Source organism: Anser cygnoides, chromosome 1 (assembly GCF_040182565.1).
Source record: "Anser cygnoides isolate HZ-2024a breed goose chromosome 1, Taihu_goose_T2T_genome, whole genome shotgun sequence".
Taxonomy (NCBI): Eukaryota; Metazoa; Chordata; class Aves; order Anseriformes; family Anatidae; genus Anser; species Anser cygnoides.
The window spans coordinates 113,534,682-113,561,591 of NC_089873.1; the positions used below are offsets into that span (position 1 = coordinate 113,534,682).

A 26,910-nucleotide genomic window follows, 5' to 3' on the forward strand; every position below is an offset into this window, starting at 1 on the left:
GGGTGTTACAGAACACCCAGACTTTATCAGATGTTTCTTTCCTTTGGCTAAAGCCGGATTCTAGGCTTTGTCCACTTTTCTCTTTTAAGAGGACATCTTTTTAAGACATTGCCATTGCTTTGTGATCCTTGAGCCTTGGAGGCAGCCAGATTATAAGTTCTGAAATAAAGCATCATTGTTTCATTTTGTGTACTGTAAATAGCAGAACCAATCTGCTTTTTCTGATTCTTTTAGCATTCAGGATAACTATAAACCAGTATTTACTGGCAGTTGAGATCACTGCTCAAGTTCATGTTTGTGAAACAAAACAGACTTTGAGGGTCTAAGTGAGCACAATACTTCCATAGCTAGCAGTGATGTCATGCGTTTCCTTGTCCTCCTTACTAAATCGCTCTTGAAGTAAATGCCAGGCTACTACTAAGGTTATCTTGTAGCTGTGGCATGCATTTCTAACTCCATAATTCTTGCTTTTCAGATTTTTAGTATAAAAACTTGTTTTGAAGAAGGAGGAGTCAGAAATTGTCAACTGCAATTGTGTTAGTGAAGCTTTTTAACATAAAAAATGAGCTTATTATTACACCGCTGTAAGTGAAGGCAACAATTAAAAAAAAATAAAGCTGTAAATGCTCAAACCCCTAAAAGTTCATTTTAATTTGTGTGTGTATACATATATATATATATAAGTAAGAAAAATCACACCTTACAAGATCTGGTGGTTTGGAATGAAGTCAACACATACTGAAATGAAAATAAAACAAGATTTTTAATAAGGATTTTTAGAACCAGTAGATGATGCAGTGGATTTTCTATCACAGTGAATTTTCTATCACATTAAATCTTTTAAAATTAAAGCCTGTCATCTCTTTAAAAAGATACTGTAATTCAATCACAGTTCACTCATGACTGGAATTAGTGGCTGAAGTGCTGTCAAGATTAAAACCAGTGTGTATGTGTGTGAGATTAGCAACAGCCATTCAAATTGTGCTAGCTAGACTGTACAACAAAATGATCTCATCACTGCAGCCTTTGCTTTCCTCCTACTGTTAATTGCATTTGATTGAACTGGGAACTGCTTAAGGGAAATACTTTTGCTTGGTTACCTAGTCCTTACTCTCCTGAAATATTTTAAATACGGTGCTTGTGAGCTATTTGAGTACTGCTGGTAATTTGCAGTCATCAGCAACACTTTTTTATGTGAAATTGCGGAATGTAGGAAGATGTCCGGTTCTTTAACTTCACATTTCCAACTTTATCATTTAGTTTATCTGCTACGTGTAATACCCTCGTGCAAAATATGTTCTTGTGGTTCATGATAAGACTGAATTAGGTTTCTGTTCCAAGTTAAGCTATTAACTTTTACCTTGAATTAGAATAGAATAATAGTTCGGTTGGAGGGGACCTACAATGGCCACCTAGTCCAACTCCCTGCCCCCCTCAGCGCTAACCATAAGATAAATCACGTTACTGAGAGCATTGTCCAAATGCCTCTTGAACATGGCATGGGCGCATCCACTGGGAAGCCTGTTCCAGTGTTTGACCACCCTCATGGTAAAGAAATGTTTCCTCATGTCCAGCCTGAGCCTCCCCTGGAGCAGCTTTGTGCTGTTCCCGCGTGTCCTGCCATCGGTGACCAGGAGCAGAGGCTGGCACCTCCCTCTCCACTTCCCCTCCTTAGGGAGTCGCAGAGCAATGAGGCCGCCTCTCAGCCTCCTCTTCTCCAGGCTGGACAACCCCAGTGTCCTCAGCCCCTCCTCACAGGACGTGCCTGCCAGCCCTTCTGCCGGCTTCGTTGCCCTCCTCTGGATGCATTCAAGGACCTTAACATCCTTTTTATATTGTGGAGCCCAGAACTGCACACAATATTTGACTCTTAAAGTCCATAATGGCAACTCTCCTGACCTTTTTTCTCCTTGCACCAAAACTTATGAACTCAACTCTTTCATGATGACTGTGGCCCAGACAATCACGTACCGTCACCTCTGCCATAAGGCCTTCCCTGTTCTCAAACAACAGATCCAGGAGGGCTCCTTTCCTGGTTGGCTCAGTCAGTACTTGTGATGGGAAGTTATCTTCAACATGTTTTAGGAATTTCCCAGCTTTGCTTGTCGCAGCAGTATGATAGTCCCAGTTTTTGTCTGGGAAGTTGATGTCTCCCATAAGGACAAGACCAGCCAATGCTGGGATGTCCCCCACTTGCCTATAGAATGGCTTATCCGTGCCATCATCCTGGTCTGCTTTGCTATCTGCCCCCTTAATCTTCTCGCAGAGGCTCTTTACTTCACCATCCCTTAAGGCAAGGGCCTCACAGTCTAATCTCCCCTTCTCCTGCCCTGCCTGTCCCTCCTGGATGGCCGCTGGCCTGCAATCCCAGCACTCCAGGTGGGGAACTCGTCCCACCAAGTCTCACTAATACCAGTGATATCATAGCTCTGGGAAAGGACCAAAGCTTCCACTTCATCCCGTGTGTTCCCCATACTGCACAGGTTGGGTATGCAAGCACTTCAGACATGCTCCTGAACCCACAGTGCTCCTTGGGGCAGCAGAGACGCTCCCACTAGCCTTGCCACCCTCAGACAGGGCCGCACCATCCCTTGGCTGAACCCCCGTGTCCATAATGGTGTCTCCCTCCCTGATCGATCCTGGTGTGAAGCCCTCTCAGTCAGCCTCACCAGGTTATGGGCCCAGGGACATCTCCTCCATCAAATGCTTTCCTGCCGTAGTGTCCCCAGCTTTGGAATGGGGACTGAAATGGGGATTGTCATTCCTGTCTGCTTCAGAAGGAGGATGTCAAAGCTAGTAAGCAGTTACCTCATCGCTTCTCGTCTGTTGGAAGGAAAAAGGAGCACATTTTCAGGGAATGAGTCAGTGAAGAAATAGTCTTCTATGTTTCTAAATAAACTCTGAACACCTGGCTTACTGGTTAAATGTGAAATTATTAGTATAAATATTTACAGGTTAAAGAAAGGAGAAATACCCAGAAGTATGAGCTAATATAGCCTGGAAAACTGGTGTTTGCTGAAAGAAACTGGGATAAAGAGCAAGCCAGTTGTTAATCTGGGTGGCAAATGAAGCCTTCTGTCTGGACCTTACACTTGTCTGATCATTGACCAAGTGTGTTCTTCATAGCATTTCTCTTGAACTTTGACCCTAAGGCCATGAAGTAATAAAATGGGTTTTGGACAATGTGTCCTTTATGTAGTATTTGAGCAAGGAGAGACAAAAATCTGGTGCTTCCTGGAAATAATTGAGGAGGGCTTTCTTACAAAACTACTTGAAGCGGGAGTGACAGAACAAGATGAAGTGGCAGTGCCATGGCAAAAAAAAAACACATTATGGCCATAATTGCTTGCAGGTTCATTGTACCCAGAAATATCATTTTTGTTGTCAGTCTGGGGCTTCCACCACAGTTGTCAACAGCCTGTTGATAAATGCCTCAATATCTTCTGCTTTTTGAAAGTGAGGAGTTTGCCATTCGACTCTGGAGCTGTTTTCTGATCTAGAGTGGAGGAAAAAGAAGAGCACTTTGGTACCACACCTGTTGCCTGCCGGGTGGGTTTGCAGTGATTTCTCTTCATTTGTGGTCAGCTTGTTCTTTCTCCAGAGCAGAAGATAGATCTGTTTACCAAAGTGACCTTCGCAGCAGCCCTTTGATCCTTGCCACAGGAATCTGAACAGTATTTGCGACTGTGCCCAGCCTTTTTCAACTGGTTGGGAAAAAATATAAGAAACGGTAGAACATCCTGACGTTTGTGAGGGTGTTTACAGCCAGAAATGATTCCTGTGAAGAGCTGAAACTCTGAAAAGTTCGACTCAAGCTGGTAACTGTATTAACTATCTGATCTCCAAAGAGCAAGAGTCAGACTCCCTATGAACATCTCAAATTATTTTTGTTTTCCGACATCTATCTTAAATAACCAGGCTTTGCTGAAACTGTCGGAGTCCTTTTATTAATAGTAAGTGTAAGGACTTCTCCATGTAACATGGGAAAGCAACAAAACCTGCTGTTAGTCTGTGATACTCTGAGATGATGTCCTGCTCGGGGTATTTTGCCATAACTTGGAATTTGTGAGAAGGACGTGCTTTATCTGGTTTTCTTTGTTTGTTTGTTTGTTTTCCTGTAGGAGGAAGAAGGTGACTGATAAGTTGCCTTGAGGATTACTTCATATATTGTGTGCCCAAGATATGTGAAGGCTGTTAAGGAATAGAAATGGTGTGGTGCATTTTAACGAGAATAAAACTACTTTTTTTTTTTTTCCTGTGTGACTTGTCCCTGTAAAGACGCCTAGCACAGAAATAGCAAAATTGAGCTTAATTTATACCTCCTATGGCGTTTTTTCTGTGTCTTTCTAAGAACATAGGCAACTTTAAATAGAAACGAGCAAAGTTTTGAGACGTGTTGTTAAAGCCTATATATAATACGTAGTGGAGGGAATTTTCATACATCTGACTTTTACGTCTCGTTAATGTAGTTGTTTTCAACCTGATCGCTTTTCAAGGTTAAACTTTAAATAAGACATCAGTATTTAAATTTACATCACCACCATGCTCATGTATGCTGAAGGCCTCATTTTCCTCTGAAGCCCGTAGGAAATCATGGACGGAAGGACTGCATTTATTCCAGTAGGGTTGTCCCAGAGGAAGAAAATCAGGGCTGAGAATCTATCTTCAAGTATTGTCCATCTCCTCGGCGCTGAGAAATAGCACTCAGCTGAGTGCTGAAAATAGGCTGAAAAGCGTGGGCTCATCTGGTCTTATTGACCCTGTTATTTCTGAGGAACAGTGCACTCCCCTTTCCCCACTTTCCTTGCTGGAAATGGTCACTGCTGGTCTTTGTGGGCTTTCAACCTCCTGAGAGCCGGAGAGGTGAAGCCCTTGAACGCAGCAGGTGTGGAGTGAAACTGGAGGATCGCTGCCAACCCTTTCTGCCGGCTTCTGACAACATAGGACCACGTTCTTGAGCCGAGAAGAAGCACAGAGGGCAGAAGTATGCAATGTGCCTCGTGCACTTGCAAGCGACTGCTTGACTGGACCATCACTTGTTCCTTGTGCTGCTTTCACAGATGTGAGACCCCAAAAACATCCTGGTACCACACAGGCCTTTGTGGGCAGAGGGCACGGGGTTGGGTTAATATGGGCACCACGCTGGGAACTTGAGCACTGGGAGAAGTGCAGGGTCTGTGAACAATCATAGCATTTAGTGGCTCATGTTACGCTTAGATTAGATGTATATCTTCCTGTTTATGGACTGATGTGTGGTAGAAGAAAGTGTGTAACTGTGGGATTCTTCTAAATTGTCAGTGCAGTGATGCACTGAGCCTTTTGGTGGGCACGGGGAGGTGAGTGGCTCAGTGCTCTTCATTGCTCTTTCTGAAAGCAGCATAAAGTATCTGTTGCATCTTCTGATTGCTGAGCAAAGTAAACTATTGGAAGGACTGGTGTTTAGCAATTCATTACTTGCATAATTTTGCTTACGGTGAGGGTTTTAGGTTGGCTTTCTAAGGACAATGCTTACAGTTGACTAATGGTGCACTTGTGGTTCCCCTTACTGTCTTTCTTCCTTCTGCTTGAGTAACTTCTGAACTCTTGGGCAATTGCAATCACATTTGTTAGAGAATTAAAAAAAAAAAAAAAAGCTAAAATAACCGAGTTCATACAAATCTGAATACCAGTAGTTGGTTAGAGAGAAACTACTGCTTTCCTGAAGGGAACTGACAGGGTTGTTCACCCATACTGCTTTGCTGTCAGCTTTCTGCTTGCTTCCCAACTTTTGTTTTGCCATGTTACACGTCTTTTCTTGTTGGGGGTTGCTGGGAGGATCTAAGAAGGCGCAGGGAAGTGTTCATGCTGTTGTGGAACCAGCAGAGATTAGGGTTTAAAGAATGCTGATCCAAAACAACTTGTTGCTATTTCAAAATAGTGTCGTGAATTGAAATACCAGTGCTCGTATTTCTATTGCAGTCATTAGAAATATACAATTTATAACATAATGACTGTGCCAGGTGTTTTTCAGATAAATAATACCTGCTCTCCGTCCCAGAGATCTTGAACTGCCCAAATACTCAAAAAACTACCAAGTCACCCAGCATGAGAATGCTGTGAAATTCCTGCTCTCCCTTGGTCTTCATTTTCATATGTAACAACCCCTGAGCTGGTAGAATCGGCTGTCTGCAGCTGCAAAGTTTAATTCCTGCAGAGGTCGGGCCCCTGGCATTACCTCAGGCATGTAAAATGAAATCTCTGGTTGTGGAAGTTAGGTGTACCGTTGGCAATAAAGGGCAAACTTAAATTACTCTTTTACTGGGGTACAGTGATCATTCTCTCTCTCTGCTTCCTGCTGTATCTCTGTGGTCTCTTGTTTTCCAGGCTCCCAAGTTTAACCTAGCTTTCTGTTCCTTTTCTCCATTTTACTCATCACTATTTACTGCTTACTGTTGTTTACTGCTAACTCTTGTTTTTTTTTTATTTCCTTCCAGCATCCATTCTGCTCTTTTCAATGGCATTATGCTTTCTTTGACATCTACTACAGGCATAGTCTTGAGACTTCCCATCCCTCTCCCTTCTGTCCGATGTGGTCAAGGTAGAGGAGCAATAAACTAGCAATTCTTTTGGAGTTCTGGTCATACAGGGAGGAGAGTCCATAAGTGACCTTAAATCCACTTCCCATAAGTGGCTAAACACTTTCAGTCCTTTTATGCACTCTTCTGTCCTAGTTCTTAAAATATTTCACTTTTCTCAGCTTGCGCAATTGAATAAGTGGATATCTTTTATTTCATTTCTTTCTTAAACTCTAGTTCTCTTCCCTCTCAAGTCTGAGTTTCTTTTTTTTTTTTTTTTTTTTTTGGCTTTCTGCTCTTGTCCTCCTGTGGCTGCCATAAATAATGCTTTTCCTGTCCTTCTGCATCGTGTGGGAAATTGCAGCAGGAAGAGAATCTGTGCTCTTCTGGTGTCCCTTCTGTTATCTCTGTGACACTCGAGTGCCATAAGATTCAAGCATACATCTATGGAAGTTCCAACAACTTTTTCTTCTAGGGTTTGCTCATAGTTTTAAGGAATAGAAGCGTCATAATAAAGATACTGACTGCACTTTATAGATTAAAGTGGTCATTTTTCAGCACTTCAGAAACGCTTTTGAAATAGCCGTACTACCAAGGTAGCTGGGTTTGCAGTATTTTGTGAAAATACTGTATCAGTAGGTGTGTGATTCCAAACTTTTGAGATGATGCCTTCTCTGCGTGAAATTGGTATCGGCTGCGTTACCTGGCATTTGGAAGAAGGCTTCTGAGTCATGCACCACGCTTGGTTGCCCTGCCAAATTATGAGCAGAAAAATCAGTATTTTCTTCGTAGTGTTTTAAATTGCAATTGATGGGGAGACTGGTTCGCAAAAATGCTGTTTTTTTGGTTTTTTTTTTTTTTGCTTTTTTTCAGTGACATCTGTGGTGTGTATATATAGTAGGTTCCCAAGTTGGAAGCCAGAAGAGTATGTGGGAAGTGTGAAAGGGGGATGGGGAGGGGAACAAACAAGAAATTCAGACAAAAGGAAATTGTTGGTGCAAGTTAATGCCTTTTCTTAGTGATATTGATAAATTTCTGCTGCTGTTCAAGCAGTCTAAATTATTCTCCTTCTGGTTCTGTTTCCTTTTGCTTTTCTCCTGTTGCCTGGAAAACATGAGTGGAATCCAGTAGGACAAGAGGCTGCTTTTTCATTGTTTTGCCGCTCTCTTGCTAGCTATTGTCCTCTTGGCTCAGGCAGTTGATGTCAGTCTTTGTGTGGCAAAAGAAAAATGTTTTTCCTTTTTTTTTTTTTTCCTTTAAAGATTAAATTTCTGGACTCTAGATTGCTTTTATTTGAGAAGTAAGCAGTGTTAAATTAAGAGTATCTCCCACCAACTAAAGCTTTTTTCCTTGTGATGTCAACTTCAGCACTCTATTCATTTGAACACACTTATTAAATCTGTGGGCCGATTTCAGGGTAAAGGAGTCTTGCAATCTAGTTTCATTTTTTAATGTACTTTGTTTAAACAAAGGAACTCTAAGCAATACAGTGCATTTTATGATTTTTTATTTATTTTTTGTCAGGAGTGAAAAACAGATCGCTGACAATGCTGTATGTTTTCAACAGTTGGAAACAGAGCCAATTTTGCTCTTAAGTGGGAGCAGAGCTGTTACACCCGGTGAAGTAATGCAGTGTTGAGCAGTGTCACTGAGATCTTGTCAGTTGGGGCTGACTTAGTTCTGTTCTTTACTACATCACTGATTATTTATAAACGAAGATCATTTTTGAGGGCATTCTTGAAACAGAACTGAAATGTAGCTATGTTTGCTAGTTTGAAAAGACACTTAAGGATGGACAGAATAGCACAAAAAATGAGACATTTAGATCTCTTGCAAGTAACTATTTTTTTCAAGTAGTTTTTATGTGATACTGTTTCTTCATTGCCTTGATTTTTCCTGTACTAATCGATGGTGGTACAGAAAATGTACTGAAAGTGGAAGATACCGTAACTGTTTGTGATTATTATTGTTTTTATTTTTTTCAGGCATCTATTAACAAGCTAAAAGTGACAGAACCATGGCTCAGTTTCCAACACCTTTTGGGGGTAAGTCATTTGTAATGTATCCTGAACGGTTCTTATATGCAAAAATTCTGCATAAACGTGTTGTTTTTCAGATATGTTCTGTATGGAAGTGTTTATGGAAATGCATCTTCCTGAGGTGATAGTTTATCAGACTTGTGATGTTTTTGCAGACCCATTAGAGAACATGCATGAAATTTTGTGGAGACGTCTCAGAAGAGTGAAGCAGAAAAGCTGCACTGTTTCCCTTCTTGTGCATTGATCCATTGCAGTCCTTCAGTTTGTTCGTAACTGTAGGGCAGATCCAGGCCACTCAGTCACTGACAGTAGGGCAAAGCCTCAGTCTGCAGTTACCTAACTTTATCTGCTTGTTTTAAGTTTCCTGACTCGGTTCTGTCTGCATTTTGCATATTTTATTTCAGAGGAAATTCTTGCTTCATAAGCACTATTTGTGGTTGAGAAGTGGATGTGCTTTTTCTTTTAGGACTCCTGGACTTTTTCATTGTTAAAAAGTATGGCAGATGCTTTTGTATGCCATCACTTCAAATTTCTTTCCTGTATTGTACCATGATCTGTGTTTAGATAAGAAAAGTGCTGTGGTTTTTAGCTCTCCATTTGTAACAGGGGAAGGTAATATATCTTGAACTTCATTTTCTGTGAAAAGTCTAGAAGGGACCCTGGTAGTGCAGTACAAGCATTGTTTTTTGCTACCCATATGAAATACGTTTTTGAGCAATCTATGATCCAATTTTTTGCAACTGATCTGAAGGAAGATGACAAAGATAGATTTCAGTGCTGAAAACTAGTAAGGAGTGGAACTAGTTTGGTTCCCCTTAAACTGAATGATGCATCTGTTACATGCTTATCTCTGAAAATGTAGATATGATTCTAATTGTGTGTATAAGTATTTGTGTATGAATTCGGATGCAAAAAATGCGTGTGTAGGTATATGTGTACACAAATACATGAATATATATGGAAGTCTAGTTTTTGGGATGTGATATAGCTAGGAACTAGATTTCTAACTAGTGTTAGTGTTTCAGTAAGAGACTTTAGTAAAAAAGCATGTTATTCAGAGTGTGTTGTTGGAGAGACGCGGTTCTTGTTAAACACGATTGATTGGATGCAATCTCTGCCAGTCTGAAAAAATCCATGAAGTACAACAGAAGAAACACATCTTTGCAAGTGGTAGCTAGAACAAACGTATAATTGGAACCTGTCATTCACTGCCTCAGTTATCTCGAAGTCCAGCCCTCTGGAACTGCATCTTGTTTGATGCCAGACTTAACTCAGTTTGGGAGCAAAACTAGCTACCAGAAGTTTTCATCAAATAAACTCGCTGAACAGTGTCCTGTAAGATATGCTTCTAGGTCGCGTGAAATGTGGGAATAGCTTCATTTCATCTGATTTTCACCGTCTAAGAAAGTCGTGATGTGAATGGAATCTGCTGGTTTGGACTGATGTGTTTCCTTGTGTTCAGAGTTAGGGCTGTGCTTTGCATGCACCGTACTTAAACACATGCGTGCGTTCTTAAGGGAACTCTCCTCTTCAAAGCATTCTCCTCTGCCATGTTTAGAAAGTTCTTATTGCTTTACAGATGGATAGCATCTTTCTTTTTTCAACTTTATGTATTGCCATTTGATCTTGCATATGTTGTCCAGGATCCTGTTAAGTGTACTATGTGGCTTTAGGAAGGAATGAATTTACTATTTCTTCTCAAACAGCTTTTCCGATCTGGCTGCTCTACAAAGAGTGGGTTGAAATAAATATGTGGCTAATGTAGTTTCTGGAGTATCTTTAATTTCAAATGTGGTGTGAGGGAAGTCTGTTTTGGTATTTGTACTTAAAACAAATCGACCAGGTAGCATCACATCTCCTCTTAGACGAATGACAGCAAAAGTCTGAGATTGTTATGAGAGGAAATAAATGGGGTTGTAAAGAAAATTCCAGTTCTTATGGGGAAATGTATTCCCCTTTCAAGAATGCAACATTTTCTGTTACCTGCAGTCACTGATCAAGATGCAGATGAGATTTATGCAGTCTCCATCTTGGGAGAGCCCTTGCTCCAAATGAGTGATCTCTGGTATTCCTCTCCATGTAAATATAATTAATTATCATTTTGTTTTTGTTTAACTTCTTTCTTTTTAAAAAATCTTCCAAAATCATTTTGGGGAATGGGTATGGAAACATTACAATACCCACCACATGAACTGGGCTGACTCACTGATGTTCTAGAACACTGTTCATTTTAAGGATGACATTAACAAAATTGAATAGGCATAACAGGATTTTTTTTAATTGTCGGGAAGAATGTGTGGTGTGCTCAACCTTCTGTTGATTAGTCCAGGAGAAGAAAATGCCCATTTTATTTATGAGAGTGCACTGCTTCACTTTTGCAGATGAGATGATTGCTGAGCCTTCTATAAGAAAAGATGGTTAGAGGGCTTGCTACTGTGTTCAAGAATAGCTTTCCTATGAGTCAATTTTGTGGTTTGATGACGGCTTCCTTTGCATCCAAATATACTGAAATGCCTCCCAACTTCTGTGTTGGCATCCAGGATCTGAAGCCACGAATGATGTCTTGATGCTGGGAAAGATCCTACTTCATGCCCTCCCATAGATCTCATTGTTTCCTCAAATAACAAAAGATGGAAATGAGGCAGTATCAGATGCCATTCATAGCTCTTGTGAAGAGCCTATTATATTTGCTTGGTTTAACTTCATCTCTTTTGATGTTCATATCCTGCAAAGGAGATCTACTGTTTCAATACCATCCAAGTCTCCATCTGGAAGAGTAAATACTGACCATCATTTGTTCTAGTTTCAGGGAATCCAGAGAAGAAATAAATAAATTTTGTTTTAAAATAGTTAATAGAATACATTTTTGGTTACCTCATGCCATAAGAGTTCTTAGTTGTGGGTTTTATTTCCCTCTTTGGAGAAGGATAGGAAGAGATGTTCTTTGTTGTTCGTGGTGTTTTTTTAGGGGGAGTACTGGAGTCATGTATACCTCAAATTGAGAGAGAGAGAGCCAGAGAATCGTTACAAATGTCACAGTATTTTTCTTTCTCCCCCACATTGTATTCAAGAATTTTTCCCTCCAAGTGTAAATTACCACATCCAGCCTTATGATCTCATGCCAGAGTAGTCATGTTTCCTTTACAGGGGGATGGTCATCTGCCATTACTTGGCCTATACTAGTTGGCCTAGCCTGTATGTTGGTCAAAAAGTCTTAATCAACACTATTTCTTTTCCTCCTGCCAGGAGTTTGCAGGAAGATGGAGGTGATAGTTCCTTATGTGAACTGTTGCGTTTTGGCACATTCATATTCAAAGGAGAATCCCATTTCATCCTCACAGGGAGCACAGCTATGAAACCTGTTTACAGTGCCTCTTGTTTCCTCGGACTCATCTTAAAATGTCCTTTGTTTGAATGAGATATTATCTACCTGCCTTCTTCTAGAAATACATAGGTTATCTGAAACAGAGATGACAATTTTTACCAAGAATGTAGCTTTTCCTTCATTAACGAAACCAAACATTTAAAAGGATGTTTCTCTTCCCCTTGCCCATTTTATTTTCTCTCCAAAGTATATTTTGCCACATGAAAGTAGTTTTTAAATGGAAGAAATTTAGGAGGCAGGAAATTCTCATGTTCTTCTTAACTGCTGAGTTTGATTCTGACTCAGCCTGCAAGCAGTTTGAAGTACTTGCTGTGGGTATTTGTGGTCCCTGTTACCTGAAATTGAATCTCTGAGAATTTACTGCTGAGACAGAGTGAATGCTAGATCTCCTCTTTGTTTTCACAGAACAGTGATTCCTTTAACTTGGATGCCTTCAGATCATGACATGTCTATACAGTAGGAGTTACAGGAAGTCGCACTAGCACAATATACTTCTCCAGATGTTGAAATCATGATGTGTTACTGGTCTACAAATTGTTGAGACAAGCCTGCAATATAATGTTAGATAGCTCGTTGGAAGTCTCAAGTAGAAGATGAGGTGTTGTGTTTGCTCTGAGTGCAAATAATCTGGAGGATGAAAGTGAAATGTCTGGAAGAGGGGAGAGAGTGGATCTGTTGCAAAAATCAAAGTAGAACTAAAGAACGCATTGTAGGAGCCTGGCATTGTAGAAGGGGTAGTAAATCTCAGTGTAAACTAAATATTCACCTCCAGCTTAGGAGCGTGGTGTGAAGAATCTGGTCCTTGTAACATACTCTTACTCAGACTTCTCAACCTTAAAAGATTGATGAGCGTACTTTCCTAAACTGTGCTGTTGTTGCCAATGAAAATTGTTAATCGTCTGGTTTCGTCACACTTTTCCTAGACCAGTAAGGGGAGTTCTCCTCTTGCAAGAGTACGAAACCACATAATACACATCTGACGAGCTGATGTACCTTTTCGGTTAAAAGAACTTGAATTTCATTTCAGCTGTACGTGCAACTGGCTCCTCACCACCTAAATATGTATTATGAGATTTCTGCATTCTATCTTCTGGTACACTGATGTTGCCTTTTAATAGCCCATTTGTAAGTTTGATTGCAATTTGGGTAGCCCAGTTGTGACTTCAGATTCCTATGAGCCGGAGGAGTGAATCAATGATCAGCAGTCATCTTAACTGGGTACCATTTAGTTCTAGTGTGACCAAGGAGGTGGTGGAGTCACTGTTCTTGGGGATGTTTAAGGAAAGGTTGGACCTGGTGCTTAGGGACATGGTTTAGTGGGTGATACTCGTGGTAGGGGAATGGTTGGACCAGATGATCTTGGAGGTCTTTTCCAACCTTAATGATTCTATGATAATATTGCATAAGTACTAACTGGCTGTTTTGGGATTCATGGAACTTGCAACTACAGACTTTGGAGGAATAGCTTCTATGTTTTTGTATGTTGTTTTCATAGGTCCGGTATGGTGTGATTTAATTATACTCAGAAATAGGGAAGTTTCTTTTTAGATGTTTCTTAATTTTGCTTTTCTGTCTCTCTTCAACTAGGCAACCTGGATATCTGGGCTATTACTGTGGAGGAGAGAGCTAAACATGATCAGCAGTTCCACAGTCTGAAACCAACATCTGGATTTATCACTGGTAATGAAATAGTTTTCACTTCTAATTTCATTTAATTAAATCTTAACTAATGAATCTAAATATGTAAAGAGCTGCCTAGGAGACAATAGAACATAAGAATTTGAAAAATTGAACAAGTCTTACTCACTTCACATCCTATTTTTCATTTGCCTTGCTACATCAACTCCACCTTTTCTGATATTTTACTGTAAACTCTATACCTGGTTTATGCCACTTGATTTTTTAAGTAGAATTAAAATGATTTATAGCTGGCTCTGTACAGCAGCTGTATTGTGTAGGGGCAGCTGATACTTATGAACTGCAGAGTTACAATTCAGAATGTGGAATCACCCTGATGCTTAGTAATATTTATTGTGCTTTAATGCCCTTGGTGAAGTAACTCCCTGTCCTGAGCCTGGCTGAGATAGCATTAACTTTCTTTGTGGCAGCCTGCGTGGTGCTGTGTTTTGCAGTGTTGATAACACCATTTTGGCTATTGCTGTACAGTGCTTGCACAGCTTCCAGCATTATCTCTTTCTCACACTGCTCCCTGCTGTGAGTAGGCTGGAGATGGTTAACAAGTTGGGAGGGGACGCAGCTGACCCAAACTGACCAAAGGGATATTCTGTACTGGCATGCTCAACAGCAACAACAACAACTGGGGGAGGTGGATGCACTTTTTTTCCAAGGTAGCCATTGATCAGAGACTGGCTGGGCATTGGTTGCTTGCAGGAGGTGGTGAGTGATTAACTTTGCATCACTTGGTTGTTTTGTTTATTTTTTTCCTCCCTCTTTCAATTATTAAAACATCTTTATCTCAGTCAACAAGCTTCCTGACTTTTCACACTTTGCTCTGCCTATTTTTCCCCCTGTTCTGCTAGGGGGAGAGAAATTAGTGAGTAGCTGGTTGGGTCTTAATTTCTGCTGGGGTCAACCGGCTACACTAACATACTAATAGATTAAGAAGTCTGTTTAAATAAAGATCTATTAATATAACTGAAGTCTGTTTCAGAAACTGATTGTTTAAATTAGTGCAATCACTGTGGGTGACCTTTTAAAAAATCTAAATGGCAAAAAATGATGTAATTTGTGGGAAGCAAAGCTGTGAATAAAGGCTGCATTGGTCCTCCTAAGTTTTCATTTAAAAACACTGATTTGCTTTGGTTTTAAAGGCAGTATGGTGTCTACTTGTTTTGTTTCGTTACATTAAATTCCCTTAAGAGCTATCTAAAATCTTATGCTCAGTGGAAATAAATGTAAGGTAAAGCTATGTTCTACCTTTTCTGCTGTCTGCCCCATCAAGAAGATTTCCAGAGTACGAAATCAGAATTGGATTCTTGGCAGAGTCTCATCACACCCATACATAGCTCCAAGTATACAATTTGATTGTTCCTGCTCCTGTTGCATGACAGACTTGACACAAAATCTGTTGTAGTTCAGTATGTAAGCTAGTACAATTTTTATTGACTTCCTTTGATAATTAGTGCTATTTCTAGTTTGTTTACAAATTTCCTTTACAGGCCACATTATTTCCAAGTGCCTAATCCTTTTGTACTTGTTTTTCTATCCTTACTTTTAATTGATATTTGGAAAATGACTGAAATGTACCATTGCTTTCTTTAAGGGATGCTTTATCCTGGGTTACACATCAGGATAAAAACCACTTTATTTTCTTTGTGGCAGCTGACTAGCCTTTTACTACCAAAAATCTAGGATAGAGTTTGTATTGATATGTAATTTCTTTGAAGGAAAAAATTTTCTTGTTCTCACAAAGCACATGATTCCTGCAAAGAGAGCCATTGACACAAATTAGGTACTGTGAACTGTGAGTTTCCCGTAGTACTAAATGTTTATGTCCAATTGACTTCATGTGGTGCTGACTGTTGCAGACTGAAAAAGTATGTCTTTGTTGGAAATATCTTGTAGGTTCTTGAGTGGCAAACCTTAAATATCATTCTCTGTTGTGTATCTGTAGCATTAAGTACTTATGGCTTTACTGTTGTTTCCGATTTAGATATTTTGATTCATGATTTCCTCTTTACTAATTGGTATTTTTAGCATTTTCTGAAATGATGTCCTATTTATTTTATAGGTGATCAAGCTAGAAACTTTTTTTTTCAGTCTGGGTTACCTCAACCGGTGTTAGCACAGATATGGTGAGTATATGGAGGAAGGGGGAGATTGCAGTTATATTGGAGCATGAAGCTCACTTGTACAGACTTGTGCAGTAATTGTATTTCATATTCTGGGGTTTTAAAATCACCCGTTTTGTTCAGTGTGCTTCCAAAAGTCTACAAGGCAAATATGCTTTCTAGTATTGTTTAGCTGAGTTTCTAAGTTACTTTTTCAGTTACTGGAAGTAGCCATCCTTCTACAAATGGCGTTTTTGAAGTTAGTGATTTGGAACCCTCATTACAAACTACCAAATGCTTTCAGTTTTGTTAAAACTATACCAATACAATCATTAAGCACGTTAAGTAGTAGTAAAATTCTTTTTAATTAGCCTATGTAAGACTTGCAAAATTTATTACCAAATTAAGACTGACAATAGACTGTTTTCTTTGTAGTTGAAGATACAGTTTGAAAGCTTGAAATTTTTAGTATTTCTTGGTGAGTTTAGACATCTCACAGTCTTCATTGCTGTACATTACACATCACAGATATTTCTACAGTCTCACAGTTTTCTTCATGCAGGAGAACTTTTGCTCTAGATTACATGACCCTTTTGGATTCGGAAGTGCTAACTGTAGACTACTTATAATTTGCATTAGTTATATTACTACTAAAACTTTCTAGAGTGGAAAAAGCAGCAGAGCGGTGGATAACTTTCAACAAATGTGTTAACTTTTTCTCTGATGTTAACTGTTCGAAAGAGAGGGTAATTTATTGCATTTATAACAACTTTTTGTTGTAGTAAAGGCTTCAGAAGGCAAAGTCTTGCTCTGACTGAAGGAAGAAAGTTATTTTCTTGCAAGAAAAACAATCACTTTGGAAATATGCATGCTTTAAAGAGGGACTGGATTTACGTGGCTTTTAAATAAATAGCGTATTTTCTTTTCAAATGACTTTTGTCTTACAAATATCAAATCTGGTCTTGTTACCTTATTTGCTAGAAGGCTCAGTGAAAGTTCAGATGTCCCTGTGGAACTTATCTTGCTTCTTAATTAAAGAGTGAAAGAGGTTTTGTCTTGAACAAGACATCCTTTCTCCAAAAATGTTCCATAGGCATTAGCTTTAAATAGGTGTTAACAAAACTAAACAGTTGTAAATAGTCTGACTAAAAATCTCTTCCTCTCTGAATTATTCAGTTTTTCAGCCTCTTGAGAGGGAGAGAATCATTCCACTGGTTCTGTAGTTGTCATAGAGACAAGACCCGAACTTGCACATTTTTTTAAATAAAGCTGAACTAAAACTTATTCATGCTGCCTTTCTAAATCATACCAAAAATGTAGGTATTTCCCTTTTTCTCATTGTCTGTCTTCTTTTTTCAATCATCTCTGAATTAAGAGAAGTAATTATTTAAGTTAAAGTCTAGATCAGTTTTATGAATTCTCAGTTGGAACTAGAATAACCAAGTAAGACAATATTTGCATAGTGGCTGTAAAAATAAGAGACCTCTTAAAAAAAACAACCTTCTTTTTCCCACCACTTGAATGATTTAGCTCTTTTGATGAATCAGTGAATGTTTGTTTGTAAGCTACCGCTTATTACTGCTGTCCCACAGAAACAATAGAAGTTAGACTGTTTAGTGGCAAGAAGTCCTTTGCAGCCTCCAAAGGACGTCACAATATGCTCCAGACTGCACTGAAAAATGTGAATCATTGTTTGCCTTAGCTCCCAGGGGTGAGATCTATAAGTGGCACTTGCTTTGTGGATTTAGAAGTTAATAGCAATATTGTGAATGTTGCCTATCCAAATTTCTATTAACATTGATGTAGGACTGTGAATATTTTAACAGAGGGGGGAAATCTGCCATTAAAAGCCCAGAATCTCTGTAAGAGATAAAATCTACGTAAAATATTTTTTATCAGTATTTCGTAAATAGATGGAAATGCTTACTTTATATAGCATGCGATTAATAGAGGGAGAGAAGGGAAGGTAAAACACTCTTCAAGAAAGGAAAGTTACTATTCTGAGTTAGAGCAACTAGTACAAGTCTTCAGATTAATTTTCTGATCCTAAAAATATGGAATCATGGGCATATTGTATGTTGCAAGTATTTTCCTATTCTCAATGAGCTGACTTATTTGAAAACAGTTTATTATATTAATGTCTGCAAGATAAGAACTTAGCATTTTTTTCATAAAAGGCTACCTAGAACTGTATGTAGACAAACCTATGCTAATACAAATTTCCATCTGTTTTGTTGGCTATGGAAGTTCTCGTATAGAAAAAAAACAACTGGGAAAGGAATTGCAGGGGGGTTGGCCTAATGAATGACAGGCCAGCTTTCTGAGCTTTCTGCAGAAAAATCAAATTCTCTTTGACTTTCCAAACATATTATCTCATGAGTGAGAGAATTTTGTTCGAGTCAGCTGTATAAGGATTATAGCAATCTTACATTTTAAGTAAATTTGAATTGCCTTTTTTTTTAATCATGAAAAAGTAGTTTTTACTAGAACTTCAAGAAATACTACCTAGCTGAAGTATCAGTTAAATGTTTTCTTCTTCAAGGGCTGCTTTGAGGATATTCTGCAGTTGGTGTAATTGTTTTCTAAGATGACGCTCTGAAAAGTATATCTGATTTAAATTTCTGCTATTAGTCAGTGTTTCCTTAGTACTCATGTTCTTTAAAACAGTAGCTCCATGCTTTTTAGCACTGAGAATTCCTGTGTCCCTTCTACACAGCATTCATGTAAGACAAAAGAAGTCTCCGTGTCCTTGGTGGAGCAAACTACTGGAATTATTGTGACACGTCATGTATACTACTAATCTACCCTTTTCAGGCTTTGTAGTATCCAAAGCTGTTTTTTTTTTTTTTCTTTTCTTTTCAAAAGCCTCTAAGTAGGCATTGAATTGAGACAGCAATGGCTTGAAAAATAACTGTTTTTAAGTAGGTAACAACCTGGCTGTCTTCTAAAGCTCTCTGGAGTGCTGGCCTCAAAAAGCATCTTCTGTGTAGCCTGTCTCTCTTGAATTAAATGGGAACTAAAATAATCAATGCCAGCTGTTCTGGTGTGTTTAGAGTTATTTGGTTTTTATTTTTTCAGGACAGACTAAAACTGTCAGGTGACACTACCTTTTCCTGACATACACTTCCCTCACAAGCTCACACTTTCTTAAATTTCTATCAAAGTGTGGATCCGAAAGATAAAGGGGTGGCAATTCTATGAGTTGTAGATCTTACTATACATGCATCGCGTAAGTGAATGATGAAAAAAAAAGTAATTTCTCCTTTTATGCCTGAATTTTATGACACAGTGTGGGATTGTATATTCTAATATGGGAATATGAAACTAAATAATTCCAGGTTTTTCAACTGCAGGGTGTTTCCTTGCTTTAACACTGTTGTTTTCATAGAGGTGGATGTTTTGTAGCCTAATTGTAAGCACATTTAAAGGACAAAAATGCCTGCGTGCTTAGTTTCTGTCTTTAATAGATGCAGAAATAATCAAGTTGTCTTTGCATTCTGAAGAAAAAAAGGAGAGAAAGAAGCAGGAAAAGATCTGTAGGGGAAGAATTTTGTCACCACCTGTAATCTAGCATTGTGATGAAGTCTGCTGTAGTTTTTCTCATTAGAAAACCCCTGTTGTAAACACAGGCATGTTCTATGAAATATAATCAATATTTGGTCAGTGTTTAATTCATTTACTGCTCTCCACTAGTTTCCGGCCAGACCTTAAATGAAGCAAATTTAAGGACATTACATTTTTCCAAATTTCATTAGAAGCAGAACAGTGTAATTAGTGTTTACTGTCAGGCGCTTGCTGGATTTAAGGTGATGTTTATTCAAAGTAGCACTGTAATCTAACAGCATGACAACTAGGTTCAATAATTAGAAATGGAAGTTTGTCCTATTTATTCACTAAAGATTTTGTCAGACCAAAGCTGATTTTTGTTAACAAGCTGTGAAAACATGTATAAATTCTGTAGCATGTATGTAAATTTTTTTACTGAAATTCACACTATTGAATAAAATAACAAAGCCATTGGTGTAGAGTAAATGAGTTGAACAGAAGGTCAGACAGTAAATTAAAACTTACTGATGATTAAGTGAAAGGAGTTCAGTGAAAGCAGTAAGGCTGGTGCATATCAAAGTTTCTTATTACTGGTCAGTTAATATTTTCTCATGTTAAATGCAAAGACTTACTGTGTTCTTGCAGTATGCTGCTAGTGTCTGGAGAATCAAGGCTGCCTACAGCACAACAAGTATTTACTCTTAACTGCATTTTCATGGCCGTGTATTTGACAGTCTCAGAGATTCTGCTTGTGATGGAAAGCCCCCAGTTTTATAAATCAAAGTAGTTGCATGTGTAGAAGCCACTTACGTTGAACAAATGGCTTATAAATACATCTCGTGTAATTACTTTGCTTAAATGCAGAGGTGTAAGGAGCATTGCAACTATTTATTTGAGTTGTTGGTGCCAGTTGGTCACAGCGGAGCTGACTGACTTCTCTGTTGAGGAAGGTGTCTTCCTTGGGAGGACCACTGATGACTGAAGTCAAAAAAATTGTTTCTCCAGATTATTTTCCCTGATTTTGTATGCACATCCACAGGTTTGCTAGCTGTATAAGCCTGGATTTTACTCTCCCATTTCCACTGGGCATCTGACAGAAGAATGGCTAAGCAAGCATTGAACAAAACTTTCATTAAAAACAAACAAACACACATTTTCCCCATTTAATAATTTTGCATTTTCTTTAGTTGCCTTTGGAAAGGTGTAGAGTGTGCTGGTAGCTAATTATCTTCTGGTTTCCATTGTTCTTAGCACTCTTATTTTTCTAGTGAAGCTATCTTACACTTAGTATTTTTTCACTATATGTTGGTTTACTTTCTAATGCAAAACCCACACAGGGGAGCACTTCAAAAATACAGTTACCCATTTTCTGACATCCTAACACTCCAAATAACTTTTGCCTCATCTTACCTAGCATGTTTCAGGTTTGTAAGACTTGCAGCCTTATTTCTCCCAAGTGGGACTTTTAGAAACCTAATGTCACTGTTTATAGGTGGTGACTAATGTACGTTATATGAACTGTTTCGGTTCTAAAAAGTAAAAGGTGTGTGAAGAACAAAATTAAAATATCCTGAGTAATACCCTTCCTTGTAAGCCTGAGAGAAGATTTTGAACAGCAAAAATTCTGCAACATGTTGTGGGACATTTTAATGCTAGCTGTTGTTGTAAGAATGGCAATTCTGTCTCTTTTCTTGTCATAGTTAAACTATGAATTCCTTCAAAATGAATTAGGGCTTATTACAGGAACTTTAAGTTGAAATAAACATTTCTGATATAGAGAAAATGTCAGAGAGATGCAAATGTAGAACTATATACATGCAATCTGTGTAGAAGCTTTTGTATGGTGTCTTGTGGCGTATATGCTGGAAACTAATAAACTCATAGTACTTTTATGTTCAGAGAAAGCTGTTGCACTTAAGAATTAACAGAATGTGGATAACCTCAGTAACAAAATGTGAGAAGCCTACTTTGCATTTTACCTATTCTCTAGAAGTAACTGTACTTTGCATTTCAAAATACACATTTTTTATTAACAATTACTGTCATCTAACCTTACCGCTCAGAAGAGAGAGGCTTCACTAGGGTTCTCCCACTTGTCTCTGCAAGCTGCAGGAAAACTAAAATATTAAATTTCCATTTTAAGTTAGCCAGCCATTGCATCAGGAGGTACCAGTGTTTTGCTTGCTCTTCATGGAAGAGTGATCAGAGGCTGAGGCTCTAGAGCAACGGTGCTCTGCAAGAAAGAAATACTCATTCCAAAGTTGTACTTCTCTTGGTCCAGGTTTGCTGTGCTGGTCTTCTCTCTTCCTTCTGCTGGTTGGACTACCATAATTACAGTCTGACTGCTGTAGTAGGATCTTATTAACTGATTATTTGTGAAACAAACAACATACTAAGTGATATGACTGAAACTTGAATCCAAATTGCATTATGCTATGTGGGTCCCAGAATCAGTTTTGGCTACAAATTTAGGTTTTCAAAGACTAAATGAGATTAAAGCGAAGTCTAAAGTTACTGAAAAGTAGACAGCTTTTATGTGTAAATCAAACTTCCCTGTGATACAGAGATATATGTTTGCACAGCCAAAACTTGTTCTCTAATGGAATATATGTAGTAATTCAAAATCTCCGAGGGAGTGGTGCAATGCATACTTTTCTTTCTAACTGTAAGCCCCAGAGTCTACAGTTCGCTCATAAGACTTCCTTCTTTAAATACTGCTGCCAGATTCTCAGTTATTTTGTCTTACTCCACCAATGTCACAAGGTTGGCTGTACTACTGAAAATGTCTTAAAAATATTAGGAAGAGTTGGAGTGTCTCCAGTTTTGGGGAAGTGCTACTGGCATCTTAAACCAGGGGAAACTCTTAAGATACATGGTTCATCTGTAGTTGATCTGCTGGGATCTACCTCTTTGTTGAGTTTTCCTAGTGGTTTTTTTTTTTTTGGGGGGGGTGGGGAGGGGCTAGGCTGGGAGGGTTTTCAGGTTTTGAATGCTTTACCACTGTTTTTACCAAACTATCTTCTTCTTTAAGTATCAATTATAAATAACTGTCATTTATTGCACTACTTTCTTGATAACTTTTGGCATACATTGATGAAAGCTTTTGTTGATGGACAGTTGATCCAGAAATAAAGCTCTTTTTTTAATTAGACTGCCCAGGTCCTTTGTGTTGTTCTGTCCATGACATGTAATGTATACATGAGCTTAAAAATGCATAGTATTAAAATACTGAAATATGTACTTAATTCTTCAAATGAATGCAAAGAAATAAGCATACTGTGAAAAACTCAGCTTATAACTGATTACATTATTAATGTGCATTTACTGTATTTTTTGGCTTGCAACTGCAGGAACCAACATTCTTCTTCCTGCTTCTCCCCCTTTTTACCCCCCACCACCAACCCATTCCCATTCCCTGCCGAGCATGTTTTTTTTAACTATCGAATGAAGAAACAAAAAGAAGACAATTTAAGTCAGACTGCTCTAAATGAAAGCCTATTCAAGATCTAGGCTCAATGTTTTTTCTTGAGTATTATTGTTTAACTGAAAACCCAATTGTACACTTGCAGATACAATGGTGCTTAGTAAATTGCACAAATTTAAAGAACATTTTGTTTTAAGTGTAGATAAAGTACTAATTTGCAGACTAAGTCATATGATTCCCAGTGGTGCTGTTTGTAGTGCCACATAGATTTATTTGTGTGATTTTTACAAAGTTTTAGTACAACTACATTAATCCTTTCTCTCAGGTTGCTTCGCTGTAATTCCTCTAAGAGTTGAAAAGTGGCTTTAAAAATATTTGTTTGCCACTCCAAGAAAGAAATCAAGAAACTCTTGGTTTAAACAGTGTCTTGTCTGATGACTGTTTTTAGCATGGTATAATTGTTTTGGAGTGGAAATTAATTAGTCTTGAATATTACACGCCTGTGTGTGTGTGCGTGCTTCTAGGTCAGTTCCTGAAGTTCATAATTAAAGGATCTAACTGTGAAAATTGTGTATTTTTGTAGGGCTCTAGCTGACATGAACAATGATGGGAGGATGGATCAGCTGGAGTTCTCAATAGCTATGAAACTTATCAAATTAAAACTACAAGGTTATCAACTCCCATCTGCACTGCCTCCTGTCATGAAGCAGCCACCTATTGCTCTGCCTAGTGCACCAGGGTTTGGTAAGCTCTTCGTTGTCCTCCTGGTTAGCTTGTATTATAGCACCTAAGTGTAATTTGATTTTCATTTTGCAGTTTCTGAAACAGTGGTACTTGGACACAAAACCAAATGCTTTAACTTGCATGCATATGCTAAAAGAAAAATGTCATTGAGTTTTGCTTTTGGCACCCAACCCTACTCAATAAAGTAAGCTTGGGTCCTGTTTGCTTTAGGTCTTACACTGCTCCCCATATGCTCCAAATAGAAGTGTTTGTGAGAAAAAAAAAGATAGACCACCTAGCAGGGCTAGTACATTCCAAAGTAATAGAGTTTTTATTTAAACTATTTTTATTAATCTCTATTTTTATTAAGGGATCTCCAGCTTTGGCAATACGTTTTTCTTGATTTTGTACAAATCAGGGTGGTAATGCACCCCTCTGCTTTCAGTTTTAGAACTAAAAGCAGAACACGTCACTGATATGACCTAGAACAACTGCCGATTCATTTCTTGTGGTTAGTACTGCCAAGTTCACCATCATTTCAAGGAAAGGAATAGGTAAAATAGGTTAGAGAGAGAAGCCAACAGGGGTTTATGAAGGACAGGTCCTGCCTGACTAACCTGATCTCCTTCCAGATGACCTGCTTAGTAGACACGGGAAAAGCAGTACCACAGTAGGGATTGTCCCGTTGTATGCAGCACCAGTGAGACTGCACCTTGAGTACAGTGTTCAGGTTTGTGTCCCTCACTACAAGAAGGACATTGAGGTGCTCAAGCGTGTGCAGAGAAGAGCAATGAAGCTGGCGAAAGGACTAGAAGACAGGACTTAGGAGGTGCGATTGAGAGAACTGGGGTTGTTTAATGTGGAGAAGAGGAAGCTGAAGGGAGACCTTATTGCTCTCTACAACTACTTGAAGGGAGGTTGCAGTGAGGAGAGTGTTGGTCTCTTTTCTCAAGTGACAAGTGATAGGATGGCGAGGAAATGGTCTCAAGTTGAACCAGGGGAGATTTAGGTTGGATATCAGGAAGGATTTCTTCCCAGAGAGGGTAGTGAAGCATTGGAACAGGCTGCCCAGGGAAGTGGTGGAGTCTCCATCCCAGAAGGTTTAAAAGATGTGTGGATGTGGCACTAAGGGACGTGGTTTAGTGATGGGACTCAGTAGGTCAGGTTCATGACTGTACTTGATGATCTTGAAGGTCTTTTCCAACCTTGATGATTGTATGATTCTATGTTGAAAATATCTAAATGAAGCTGAATCTCATGTTTGACACCTTGATATTCTGCTGTAGTGAGAGGTCCTTTACCTTTCTGGTTTAGTCATTGCTGTAACTGAGGTTGAATGGTGCCTGAGAGTTACTGCCATCATTATGAAAAGGGAACAATGCACTTGATAAACAGCATACAGTCCTGTTGTTTGATTAGTTGTTGCTACGCAAATTTTACAGTTTTTATTTCTGACTGTAAGAAATCAGTGAAATTGAACAAAACAAATACTGCTCTAAGCGAGAAAAGGCATAATAAAGTCACCCCCCCCCCCAAAAAAAAAACACAAAAAACCAGCAAAATCCATGATTTTCTTTTTTGTTATTCATTGTAAACTTGATCTCAGCTGCTTGCACACAGCCTCATTCTTCCCATTGGCATGACTAGACCTCCTTATGCTCCCTGTTATCCATGCAACTGTGCTTACACCTAAAATACCTCATTACTGTGCTTTATCCTATTAGCTTTGCACTGTTTCATCTTGACAATAGTCTGCAAGCAGTTATCCTGAAGCTTGTTCTTTTCAGCTGTGGCTACATGTAGACTTCGGGTTCATTACTCACTGGAAGTTGACAGTACTGCTCTTCATTTAGTTCAAGGGAAACAATTCTTTTCTTCAGCAAATGCTAATTTACTTTTTTTTGGTCAGTGTTGCATCCAGCGTGATCTTATATGCATACATTATAAAATGGTATTTTGTTCCCTCGACATTGTTTTATGTTGCCCTGCCATGGTAATGGTGCAGCGGACTGTAAGAGTTCTTTAGAGGGGTGTGTAGAAGTTTCCATTTCGATTTGTTCTTTAATTCTGCATTTACTGCTGGCTTGCAGGCTGCCGGTAAGTCGTTACATCACAGTAGGAGTCTCTAAGTCAGAAAAAATGTCTCCTTTTCTCCCCCGTAGGTATTGGGGGCATTGCCAGCATGCCATCTCTTACAACTGTTGCCCCAGTGCCAATGGCATCAATTCCAGTAGTAGGAATGTCTCCGCCATTAGTATCTTCTGTTCCTGCAGCAGCAGTGCCTCCCCTGGCTAACGGAGCTCCTGCTGTTATACAGCCTCTGCCTGCTTTTGCTCATCCTGGTATGCTATGTACTGAAACTCTTTACTCTCTTGCTATTAACAAGTTATTTTGCCATTTTCTTTGGATCTGGAGAAAAATAGACATGGACTTAGCTATTCTAACTTATTTTAAAGAATGGTTTTGGATAAAAACCGTACGTTGGTTTAGCCCAATGTAATTGGTTAGCAAACTTGTTAAAAGAATGTATATGCTGTACTGTAACAGTCAGTCATGTTGAGCAACAGTGTGATAAATCAAGCTTGCCTGTAAACTGTTAACTAGAAATTGTTCTGTTGCTATCTATTTATAACTATTGAAGTACTGCTATTTGTTGGTATTACTTTAAAATACTTAATGTTTTTTAAAAAGATATTATCAAAAGAACCATAATATTTTTTTTTGACATTAGGAACTAGATGAATGTCATTGAAATTCTACAGTTTAAAATGCTAATACTAAAAAATACATGCATTTTCTTATATACAGCCACATTGCCAAAGAGTTCTTCCTTTAGTAGATCTGGTCCTGCATCGCAGCTAAACACAAAACTGCAAAAGGCACAATCGTTTGATGTGGCCAGGTAAGATGCTGTACAATGAATATACATGTGTATCTGGTTCCTCCTTGTTAGAAAAACAACTTCTCTAACAAAATTATTCTCTGAAATACTACTTACTTGCAGAAATCAATTCCTGCTGAGATACTACTTCAGGATTTCACAGGATACTGTGGTTTTACAAGGAATGCGGATGAGTAATGAACAATTGAAATATAATAGGCTCTTACAGTATGTGTTGATATAATTTGCAAGCTCTTGAAAACTTAATTTTTAGAAAAGCATATGATTCCATAAACATAATTTGCATTGTATACTACTGCACAGGCACTCTCCTGTTAGTGTGGAAACATAAGTAAAATTAGCAACTGTATGATTATTTTAAAAATAAATATATTTAATATATTAAATTTTCCACTGTCTGCTCAGTGGACCAGGGAAAATGGATTTGGTGGGTTCAGTTCAATTTTTTCATTGTAGCTTGGTATGCTTTCAGAAATGCTTGTATAATTTTTTTTTTCCTTAAAAAAAAAAAGTACAAAGTTTGAATGTGCTTAAAGACAGAAAAGC

General features: G+C 38.6%; 1 protein-coding gene across 8 annotated transcripts in view; it reads left to right on the top strand.

Annotated features, from left to right (window-relative positions):
• The window catches only part of ITSN1 (intersectin 1), a 126,436-nt gene that overhangs the window by 21,209 nt on the left and 78,317 nt on the right, over nt 1–26,910 (top strand). For 7 of the 8 annotated variants that reach the window (XR_010825302.1, XM_066978265.1, XM_066978278.1 and 4 more), the window contains exons 2-7: nt 8,540–8,599; nt 13,566–13,658; nt 15,730–15,793; nt 23,323–23,483; nt 25,625–25,804; nt 26,271–26,364. Coding sequence is in view for 7 of the 8 variants with exons in the window: in XM_066978265.1 (XP_066834366.1) it covers nt 8,572–8,599; nt 13,566–13,658; nt 15,730–15,793; nt 23,323–23,483; nt 25,625–25,804; nt 26,271–26,364 (620 nt within the window). In the remaining variant the exon portion in view is untranslated. The remainder of the gene's footprint in view (nt 1–8,539; nt 8,600–13,565; nt 13,659–15,729; nt 15,794–23,322; nt 23,484–25,624; nt 25,805–26,270; nt 26,365–26,910) is intronic. The other variant, XM_066978287.1, reaches the window with a different exon arrangement.